Source organism: Schistocerca piceifrons, chromosome 1 (genome assembly GCF_021461385.2).
Source record: "Schistocerca piceifrons isolate TAMUIC-IGC-003096 chromosome 1, iqSchPice1.1, whole genome shotgun sequence".
NCBI classification, from domain to species: domain Eukaryota; kingdom Metazoa; phylum Arthropoda; class Insecta; order Orthoptera; family Acrididae; genus Schistocerca; species Schistocerca piceifrons.
This window is the reverse complement of record NC_060138.1, coordinates 544,741,831-544,753,879: the sequence shown is the minus strand read 5'-3', so window position 1 is coordinate 544,753,879 and position 12,049 is coordinate 544,741,831. Positions and strand designations below refer to the sequence as shown.

The following is a 12,049-nucleotide window of genomic DNA, read 5'->3' as shown; positions in this document are numbered from 1 at the left end:
TTTGACAGCTTTCTTGAGGAAAGTTTGTTTATATAATTTATTACCATTACACTTAACAAGTTATTCAGCTGTATTTACTTAGAAGAAAAAGGCCCCAAGGGTGGGATCGAATTTTCCAAAACATTTGTACGGTGTTGCAGGTTAAGGTACCAGGTGTCACACCCTGCAATCATTTTCTCTGAAGGCCCTTGTTTGCAAGTAATTCAAAAAAGAGAAAAAGAAATCTTTGTCTGATAGTGTGGAGCAATGGTAATCATTCTGCCCCTATTGCTCACTAGTTGGTGTTCCATCTTTCGTGGTAAGCAGTAGAGGTTTTAAAAACATTTGTACTAAGTTTTCATTAAATTTTGACGTAAAATATTTGTTAATTTATTGTTACTATTATTGTGGTTTAAGTTGCTGTAACTCTGCATTATCGATTTTGTAAAGTGCTTTCCTACTTTATAAATCACCATCACTGAGAAACCAGACAGGAGGGGGATGTTACAAAATTTTACTACTAACACTGATACAAAAGTGGGCGGTGGAGAAAATAGGTTCTCTACACTGCCCTAAAATGTTAAAAATAACACTATACGGAGCAGCATTGTAGCATAGTGATTAAGGTATCTTTCTGACGTACAGAAGGTTCTGGATTCAAAACTCGTCAGGTGCTATAAAATTTTTTATTTTCAGATCATTTTCCAAAATTACTTAGAGCATTATTTTTATTCAATTAACTGGTTTAAATGTATCTTTTTTAAATTTCTAATCCTTTGTCACATCATTTTAGTCATCATTTTAGCTATTTCATTTGCTCTTGTTTTGACTTGAAAAAGGAAAGATTGGAATCCTTGTGCATGTGATTTTAATTATTTTTATTTATCTGTCATGACAGTTAAATGTCTAAAAATGCCAGTCTATTGTTTAAAAAACAAAAGACAGAATAATCTATTTGTACTGGCTGTGCAGTGGTATCAAAAATATATATATATATATTTTTATGTAATGTGCATTTTTTAGAAGTCAGTTGTCATGCAAACACTTAATTATCGTGCAAATGTTGAAATCGTAAATTCTTCTTACACTGTAGACAAAGTAATGCGTTGAAGATTTAAATGAAAGAAGAGGTTATAAATAAAACGAAATTCAGGCAACATGAGGAATAGAAATAATGAATGCAGTAACATGGCCCGCATCTCGTGGTCGTGCGGTAGCGTTCTCGCTTGTCATGCCCGGGTTCCCGGGTTCGATTCCCGGCGGGGTCAGGGATTTTCTCTGCCTCGTGATGGCTGGGCGTTGTGTGCTGTCCTTAGGTTAGTTAGGTTTAAGTAGTTCTAAGTTCTAGGGGACTGATGACCACAGCAGTTGAGTCCCATAGTGCTCAGAGCCATTTGAGCAGTAACATGGACAAAAATTTAAAATGTAAAACAGAAGAAATAAAACCAAAGTTAATACATAAAAATAAGTAAAATCGCGTGCACAAAGATTCCAAATTAAAAGAGAATGATTGGAAGACAATATAAGAGCAAATGAAATAATTAATATGATGATTAAAGTGATATGACAGAGAGTTAGATACTAAAAAAATTACATTTAAACCAATTAATTGAAAACAATAATGATCAGTTGTTTAGCTTTGATTTGAAAATAAAAAAATTTAAAGCACCTAATCAGATTTGATCCCAGAACCTCCTGTACATAAGGAATGTACCTCAACTATTAAACCACAGTACTGCTCTGTGTATAGTTATCATTTCTAATGACTCTAGAAAATTACATGAAATTCTGATGTTTTTGTCGGTTGCTTGCAAACAATGACCCACCAGAGTGAATGGCTGCATAGTGTGATAAATGGGACCCTAAACTACCTCACTGTATAGATGGTTTCAAAATGTCAATCCCATCTCCGGGCAACCTCTCCTTCTATTGCTACCAATGTGAAGCCAGGGTGGGTCAGTATTTATATATAATTATGACCACCACCAAACTTGCTGAGTGCATAAATGAAAATACAAATTGTTCACCATGGGAGACACCCAGTAACCAGTTGCTGAACATGCTTCTTGCTTGACTCAAACGACGTAAGTGCCTGCTACACCACACATTGGCTCATTCTGCTTGATAATAGCTTCCCTAAACTCTAGAGATTGAAACTTGTCACTATCTTTGGAATCCCCTGCCTCCTCCTTCATTCTTATGGGAAAAACATCATTGCGGCTGTCACTAATGAGCCTAGCAATCCCAAAAACTATGAAATTTATACTGATATCTGTAGTTATCATATATTTTTACGTGACTTTGCTAAACCCCCACCCTCATTCATTGGGTTGATAGCAGTGTATTACGCCCACAGTATTTTTAAACAAATCATACAAATGATGAGTCTTGGATCAATAAAATTTGGTTAAGATTGCTGTGGACACGCCCAGATTACATTTCCGTTACCTTTTCATACGCACCCCACCTGTACAGGAGGCAGGTGCTTCTTTCCAGATACTTTGTGATACATGTGCCAAGTTTTATAGATCAGTCCAATGGTTTACAAGGAGATTTGGCACATACATACATTATAAGGCAATATAATTATGAAAAATTTACAGATTCACCGCTGTACCTCAACTACTTCTTTTTGCACGGTCACCTTTGTTCTCAGTGCACTTTATGAGCTGTGGAATCAGCTTCCTGATCCTTTGTCAAAAAAAATCATTAATCACCTCTTTGGCGCATTGTTTGACAGCAATCTCAGTATCATTGCTGGTAGAAAATCTGTTTGCATATGTAAATAACTTAGAGAAGTGGAAAGTTAAAAATCTTGAAGGTACCATACCTGGGGTAGTTGATGTGTCAACAGAATGAATCCAAGAGCTGATTTGTGATATTGGCAGTGTGGATACATACAGTGTCATGCACTATGCACACTCCCTTCATTAACATTCCCATTCTTTTGTTCTGATTGTTGTGCTGATTTGTGATATTGGCAGTGTGGATACATACAGTGTCATGCACTATGCACACTCCCTTCATTAACATTCCCATTCTTTTGTTCTGTATCATCGCCCATACTTTTTTAGTTTTTCTAATTACTTCAGAGCATTGTTCCCCCATGAGGTAAAAATTCAATAAGCAAAATCCCTTTCTGGTCCTAAAATACACAGGCAAAGATTTTTAAGGGTGAAACAACTGTTCTGAATTTCTCTGTGATGGTGAGGAGAGATGTCACCACTGCACTGATTGTCCTTTCAATTCAGGGGTATAGTGGGTCATGCCCATTTCGTAGCCAGTGACAATAAAGTCAAGGAATTGTTCATCTTTCAGTTCAGAGTGTTCTAGACATACCCATGAATATGCAGTTCTGTTGACTTTATGTTGATCTGCATACACAGTTATTGAAAACAAAAGTTTTTCAGTAATGATTTTACATGGAAGAGCTCTGGAGATTTGGACACATGGAATTCATCTTCAGCTAATACAGCTTGGCTGTAATTGTGGTCCTATTTCTTCACTACAAAATAGTAAATATCAGTTATTTGTGCACATCATAGCTGTCCTCAGTTGTACGCTTTTGTTAAAAATTGTTGCCATGGTGCATAAAGAACTGGAGGATGAATGTTCAAGCTCTGGACCATATCTGTCTCAGTTTTACCTGGCTCCACTCTGCCAATAGTCCTCCATTTCATTTTAGTTAGTTAATTGAACCTCTGTTTTGTTCAAGAGTCATTTTATATGTAAAATATGAGGTTAGGTTCTTGTTTACTCACATATTAAGTTTAAAATAGCAGAGTTTCTTAATATTTTTACCAAAAATAACAATTATTATCTTTCTGAAATGCATGTTAATGCAAAATTTATACACATTAAAATTTAACACAGAAACACACAATAATACAGTAAAATAGTTTTCATCAAGTTCATCTACACCCTAAACAGTGTCTGGGTTATGTACGTAGGTAGAATAAGATGCTGCCGTAGTGAATTCAGTTTCCTTAATGCAAATCTTTTGTCACTGAAGTGTTGTGTTCAGAGGCTTGACATTCATTTGAAGTTTCACAGTGTTTTGCAAAGAAATGTTTAATTTTTGGCTGTCTTGTCTTTATCAGTTGATTATACACCTCTTTGTAGCATTTAAGAGAATGTTCTTCACTATTGTGCTCGTTACTTCTTCCGAATTATTTTCTACATCGTCAGCATTGAAACAGGCTGAACTTCCTTTTACTCTTCTCACTGAAGGCTGTCAAATCTCCCTTGCTAAGATCCTTTGAATGAGAGATTAAGCAGTCAAACGCATTTTCTTAATTGACATTTGCAATTTGAATCACATTCTTCTATGAGACTGGAAAAGTTTTATGCAGACAGATTGCCTCGAATGTACAAATAATTCCCTGGTCCATGTGTGACAGGATACATATGGTGTTTTGTGACAGAAAAAGGACTTCAGAGTTTTTATTTGAATCAGTAATGGAAAGTGGATGGCTGTGAACATTATCAGAGGGGAAGAGAATTTTAAAAGGGGTTTGTTCTTTCTCACAGTAAGCCTTAAGTTCTCTATTCAGTTCATTAATAAAATAGTCACTGAAAAGAGCAGAAGTCGTCCAACATTTTTTATTACCTCTCCAATGAACTCTGAGCCTGTTCTTCACAGCCCTTTAGTGCTCTAGGATTTTGAGTGTGTTAGATCATAATGGGTTTTACTATTAAATTACCTGCAGCATTTCCTCTGAAAAGTAGGGTACATCAGTCCTTTGCAGCCTTAAATCCAAGTACTGTTGTTTCCTCCAGTAGTGATAAACATGTGACTAGATACTCTTTTCCAAAATAATCCTGCTTCATCAAAGTCAGAAACCTGTTTCACAGTATAGCCTTTTTCTTTCACATTTTTTTAAATTCTCTTTTAAAATCTTTGGCTCCAACTTCATGTGCCACAGCTGCCCCTCCTGTCATTTTAATGTCTTGAAAGCCAAAACAATGCTTTAAATGATCAAATCAATCTGAATTGGCTGAGAAAGGTGCTGGATAATCTTCTTCATTCGTAAAGTCTGAAAACGAGTTCTTGGTTTTAGCTTGAATAGCAGCTCCGGAGAGAAGCATGTGCTATTAGTTGTGGTATTCAGTCCAGTGGCATAGTACCTTTTCCATTCTCTGTCACCTCCAAGCGACATTGGTCGCTCTTGTCTCACTTAAGTCACTTCAGGTTCGAGAAGATTTTTTAATTGATTCCACATTGTAACAAATAGCTCTCATAGTGTATCCACTAAGTACCAAGGCATGATGAATGTCAACAATACGTTCTCTTTTCTCAAAGCTGTCCAAAACTTCACCTCTGTTTCTAGTGTACATGACATTCATACATTCTTGTTTCCCTCACTTTCTTTCCTTTTACCCAACATTTTAAATGCAGACTCTGTCAAGTACAACTTCACATCTCTGCTGACCTGAACTGAAGATTGGCGTCTCAATAAGCACGATAGAAGATTCGTTTTGAGATGTGCTGCTGCATTACTGCTTCCGTATACTGTTAATAGCTGAGCTTATAACTAAAATCGCATGTGCGCAAAAACACAAATAATGAATCTGCGTATAACAGTTTCTACTTCTCCTCCTCCCAAACAAGCCATGAAGGCCCAACAGTGCCGATTGGCCACCTTGTCATAGGCGTCACTGGATGCGGATATGGAGGGGCATGTGGTCAGCACTCCGCTCTCCCGGCCGTATGTCAGTTTCCGAGACTGGAGCCGCCACTTCTCAATCAAGTAGCTCCTCAATTTGCCTCACAAGGGCTGAGTGCACCCCACTTGCCAACACTGCTCGACAGACCAGATGGTCACCCATGCAAGTGCTAGCCCAGCCCGACAGCGCTTAACTTCGGTGATTTGACGGGAACCGGTGTTACCACTGCGGCAAGGCCGTTGGCGGTCCTACTTCTACTCAGTTCTTTTGTCAATTGCTGGTTCTCTTTCATACAGAAACCAGCTTAATACCAGATATCTCAATATTTTTATGACTTGTTCATCCACAACGCACACTCCCCTTTTTTATTAAAGTTTCTCCTTCTCACTTTTATTTTGTAAATGCTCTTCATGCCTCTCCCTTTTCTATTTACTTTCTGGATTTGTGGATTATAAGATTACTTTACATTTTTGTTTATGCCTCTTATTTTTGGCCTATTGGTTGCCTGGAACTTCAATGTTACATATTATATTATATTCTATTCATAACTCTAATTCCTATCAATTGTTTCCCTTTGCACAGGATTACGGGTTACTTTTCTTTGCCACTTGTACCACTTTTCCAAACCTCCATTTTCTCAACTATTCTGCTCCTGATGAATTACCGATTTCAAAAGCTTTATATTGAACATCCCCCCCATGAACCATAGACCTTGCCATTGGTGGGGTGGGTTGCGTGCCTCAGCGATACAGATAGCCGTACCGTAGGTGCAACCACAACGGAGGGGTATCTGTTGAGAGGCCAGACAAACGTATGGTTCCTGAAAAGGGGCAGCAGCCTTTTCAGTAGTTGCAGGGGCAACAGTCTGGATGATTGACTGATCTGGCCTTGTAACACTAACTAAAACGGCCTTGCTGTGCTGTGCTGGTACTGCGAACGGCTGAAAGCAAGGGGAAACTATGGCCATAATTTACCTGAGGGCATGCAGCTTTACTGTATGGATAAATGATGATGGCGTCCTCTTGGGTAAAATATTCCAGAGGTAAAATAGTCCCCCATTCGGATCTCCGGGCGGGGACTACTCAGGAGGACGTCGTTATCAGGAGAAAGAAAACTGGCGTTCTACGGATAGGAGCGTGGAATGTCAGATCCCTTAATCGGGCAGGTAGGTTAGAAAATTTAAAAAGGGAAATGGATAGGTTAAAGTTAGATATAGTGGGAATTAGTGAAGTTCGGTGGCAGGAGCAACAAGACTTTTGGTCAGGTGATTACAGGGTTATAAATACAAAATCAAATAGGGGTAATGCAGGAGTAGGTTTAATAATGAATAGGAAAATAGGAATGCGGGTAAGCTACTACAAACAGCATAGTGAACGCATTATTGTGGCCAAGATAGACACGAACCTCATGTCTACTACAGTAGTACAAGTTTATATGCCATCTAGCTCTGCAGATGATGAAGAAATTGAAGAAATGTATGATGAAATAAAAGAAATTATTCAGATAGTGAAGGGAGACGAAAATTTAATAGTCATGGGTGACTGGAATTCGGTAGTAGGAAAAAGGAGAGAGGGAAACATAGTAGGTGAATATGGATTGGGGGTAAGAAATGAAAGAGGAAGCCGCCTGGTGGAATTTTGCACAGAGCACAACTTAATCATAGCTAACACTTGGTTCAAGAATCATAAAAGAATGATGTATACATGGAAGAAGCCGGGAGATACTAAAAGGTATCAGATAGATGATACAATGGTAAGACAGAGATTTAGGAATCAAGTTTTAAATTGTAAGACATTTCCAGGGGCAGATGTGGACTCTGACCACAATCTATTGGTTATGATCTGTAGATTAAAACTGAAGAAACTGCAAAAAGGTGGGAATTTAAGGAGATGGGACCTGGATAAACTGACTAAACCAGAGGCTGTGTACAGAGTTTCAGGGAGAGCATAAGGAAACAATTGACAGGAATGGGGGAAAGAAATACAGTAGAAGAAGAATGGGTAGCTCTGAGGGATGAAGTAGTGAAGGCAGCAGAGGATCAAGTAGGTAGAAAAACGAGGGCTAGTAGAAATCCTTGGGTGACAGAAGAAATATTGAATTTAATTGACAAAAGGAGAAAATATAAAAATGCAGTAAATGAAGCAGACAAAAAGGAATACAAACGTCTCAAAAATGAGATCGATAGGAAGTGCAAAATGGCTAAGCAGGATGGCTAGAGCGCAAATGTAAGGATGTAGAGGCTTATCTCACTAGGGGTAAGATAGATACTGCCTACAGGAAAATTAAAGAGACCTTTGGAGAAAAGAGAACGACTTGTATGAATATCAAGAGCTCAGATGTGAACCCAGTGCTAAGCAAAGAAGGGAAAGCAGAAACGTGGAAGGAGTATATAGAGGGTCTATACAAGGGCGCTGTACTTGAGGGCAATGTTATAGAAATGGAAGAGAATGTAGATGAAGATGGAATGGGAGATATGATACTGCGTGAAGAGTTGGTTAGAGCACTGAAAGACCTAAGTCGAAACAAGGCCCCAGGAGTAAACAACATTCCATCAGAACTAGTGACAGCCTTTGGAGAGCCAGTCCTGACAAAACTCTACCATCTGGTGAGCAAAATCTATGAGACAGGCGAAATACACTCAGACTTCAAGAAGAATATAATAATTCCAATCCCAAAGAAAGCAGGCGTTGACAGATGTGAAAATTACCGAACTACCAGTTCAGTAAGTCACGGCTGTAAAATACTAACGCGAATTCTTTACAGACGAATGGAAAACTGGTAGAAGCCGACCTTGGGGAAGATCAGTTTGGATTCCGTAGAAATATGGGAACATGTGAGGCAATACTGACCTTACGACTTATTTTAGAAGCTAGATTAAGAAAAGGCAAACCTACATTTCTAGCATTTGTAGACTTAGCTTTTGACAATGTTGACTGGAATACTCTCTTTCAAATTCTGGAGGTGGCAGGGGTAAAATACAGGGAGCGAAAGGCTATTTACAATTTGTACAGAAACCAGATGGCAGTTACAAGGGTCGAGGGGCATGAAAGGGAAATAGTGGTTGGGAAGGGAGTGAGACAGGGTTGTAGGCTCTCCCCGATGTTGTTTAATCTGTATATTGAGCAAGCAGTAAAGGAAACAAAAGAAAAATTCGGAGTAGGTATGAAAGTCCATGGAGAAGAAATAAAAACTTTGAGGTTCGCCGATGACATTGTAATTCTGTCAGAGACAGTAAAGGACTTGGAAGAGCAGTTGAACGGAATGGACAGTGTCTTGAAAGGAGGATATAAGATGAACATCAACAAAAGCAAAACGAGAATAATGGAATGTAGTTGAATTAAGTCGGGTGATGCTGAGGGGATTAGGTTAGAAAATGAGACACTCAAAGTAGTAAAGGAGTTTTGCTATTTCGGGAGCAAAATAACTGATGATGGTCGAAGTAGAGAGGATATAAAATGTATACTGGCAATGGCAAGGAAAGCGTTTCTGAAGAAGAGAAATTTGTTAACATCGAGTATAGATTTGAGTGTCAGGAAGTTGTTTCTGAAAGTATATGTATGGAGTGTAGCCATGTGTGGAAGTGAAACATGGACGATAATTAGTTTGGACAAGAAGAGAATAGAAGCTTTCAAAATGTGGTGCTATAGACGAATGCTGAAGATTAGATGGGTAGATCACATAACTAATGAGGAGGTACTGAATAGGATTTGGGAGAAGAGGAGTTTGTGGCACAACTTGTCTAGAAGAAGGGATTGGTTGGTAGGTACATGTTCTGAGGCATCAAGGGATCACGAATTTAGTATTGGAGGGCAGCGTGGAGGGTAAGAATCGTAGAGGGAGACCAAGAGATGAATACACTAAGCAGATTCAGAGGGATGTAGGCTGCAGTAGGTACTGGGAGATGAAGAAGCTTGCACAGGATAGAGTAGCGTGGAGAGCTGCATCAAACCAGTCTCGAGACTGAAGACCACAACAACAACAACAACAACAATTGAACATAGAGGATGTGTTGAGTTGCAGGCAGGTACAATGCAAAGACCACTAAACATTTTAGCTTTCAACAAAAAAAAAAAACACACACACACACACACACACACACACACACACACACACACACACACACACACACACACACACAAACAACAACAACAACAACAACACACCCAATGGCCACTGTTTCCAGCCACTATGGCCTGACTGAATCCGCAAACAGGCCATAGCGACAGGAGACATTGACCATGTGTGTGTGAGCTGTGCTTGTGTGAATGTGTATGTGCTTTCTATTTTGGAAAATGGCCTTCTGGCCAAAAGTGAATGTTTAGTAGTCTTTTCATTGTGCCTGTCTGCGACTCAATGCCTTCTCTGTGTGGTGAGTAATGATTTGTGCTTTTCATAATACTGTTGTTGTTCCACCCTGGACATTCCATTTTTATATTGGACATATTCTTTCTGCAGGACTGTCAAGTGGTTGGAATGAAACGTCTTTTGACAGTTCTTACATTTCTTTAGTTTAACTTTTTTTTTATTAATGATGTATGTTATTTATTGTTGTAACATTCTAAATCTATCAAATATTAAATCATGATTTTATGCATTAAACAGGAACACGAGGAAGACCAGAGGGGAGTTCCTGATGGCTTGTCAAGTTCTCCAAAACCTACATCAGAATTGCCACAACAGCCAACTGTTGAGGCAAATTTGTTGGACATTGGAGGAGCAGGAGATGGTGTGGATCTGCTTAACATTAATGCCAGTATGGGTGGAGAGAAGATAAATAGCAGTGATCAAACAGCTGATTTGCTGGGTGGTTTAGGGAAAACATCTAGTGGACTGGAGGACTTACTACAGGGCCCTTCAGTTGCACAATCAGTGCCACAAAACATGCTATTTGACCCTTTTGGCAACAACGTACAGGTTTGTATATGTTCTGTATGTCACATACTGCATGTAGAAATATTTATTTTTCCGCCATTTTTTAAGTTAAATGTGGGATGCCATTACAGTGTCTTGAGTGGTGGTTGTTTCCTGCTGTTCATTTCCAGAGTTGGAGATCTCTTCATACCTCTTGATTACTTTCCATGAATGTTCGATAGGTGGCCAAATCATTTGCCCAGAATGTTCCTTGAACCAGTTGTGAGCAATTGTGGCCCAGTGACAAGGTGCATTATCATTCATAAAAATTCCATTTTTGTTTGGGAACATGAAAAGTTCACAAATGGCTGCAAGTGATCTCCAAGTAGCTGAACATAACCATTTCCAGTCAGTGATCATTCAGTTGGATCAGAGGACACAGTACGCCATGTAAACATGATCCACACCATTACGGAGCCACCATCTGCTTGCGCAGTGACTTGTTGACAACTTGAGTCCTTGGCTTTGTGGGGTCTGCACCAGACTCAGATGCTGCCAACCAGGCCATGATTTTCCTAATGTCTAGGATCCAACTAATGTGCTCACTAGCCCAGGAGAGGTGCTGCAGAGGGCGTTGTGCTTTTAGCAAAGGTACTTGCATCAGTCGTCTGTTGCCAATGGGTCCACTGCTTACTGGTTTGGCGGGCAGGTACACGGAGGGTGGGGAGTGAGTCATTGCCTTGTTCTTAAATGTCCTCTGACAGAAAATTGCATTTCCTTTATTCAGTCCATTGTGGCAGCTGGTTGAGTGCGGGTCTGATAGGGCTTGTTGCTGGATTCTGACTCTGTGAAAATGGACGAAAAAATGAAGCAACGAGTTTGTGTTAAATTTTGTTTTAAAACTGGGAAATCAGCTTCTGAGACTTACGAACTATTAAAAACTGCTTTTGGAGATAATTGTAGGAGCCAGTAAAATGTTTTTGTCTGGTTCAACAGATGTAAAAATGGCCATGAATCATTTGAAGATGAACCACAGTCCGGTCGTCCTTCCACCTCAAAAATGAATGAAAATGTTGTGAAACTTCACGACTTAGTGCGCTCCGGTCTTAGACTTACAATTACAGAGATTGCTGATGAACTCAAGTTTCTATGCAGTTCATTTTTAACTGATGATCTGAACATGTGTAGAGTGTCCACAAAATTCATTCCAAAAGTGTTTTCAATTGACCAGAGACAATACCAACTTGAAGTGTGTCAAGAACTGATTAATCAGACTAAAAATGACCCAGATTTGTGAAATATGGTAATTACAGGTGGCAAACTGTAGGTATATGGATATGATCCTGAAACCAAAGTGCAGTCTTCACAGTGGAAGACTCCAGGTTCACCACGACCGCAAAAAGCACAGCAAAGTCAATCAAAGGTGAAGACAATGTTCATGATCTTTAATTTATATATATATATATATATATAATAGAGGGAAACATTCCACGTAGGAAAAATATATCTAAAAACAAAGATGATGTGACTTACCAAATGAAAGTGCTGGCAG

The 12,049-nt window shown here is 39.1% G+C and overlaps 1 protein-coding gene across 4 annotated transcripts in view; it reads left to right on the top strand.

Annotated features, from left to right (window-relative positions):
* Window positions 1-12,049, top strand: part of LOC124800021 (cyclin-G-associated kinase) — a 263,298-nt gene that overhangs the window by 177,171 nt on the left and 74,078 nt on the right. For all 4 annotated transcript variants that reach the window (XR_007017105.1, XM_047262964.1, XM_047262963.1 and 1 more), the window contains exon 18: window positions 10,249-10,560. Coding sequence is in view for 3 of the 4 variants with exons in the window: in XM_047262964.1 (XP_047118920.1) it covers window positions 10,249-10,560 (312 nt within the window). In the remaining variant the exon portion in view is untranslated. The remainder of the gene's footprint in view (window positions 1-10,248; window positions 10,561-12,049) is intronic.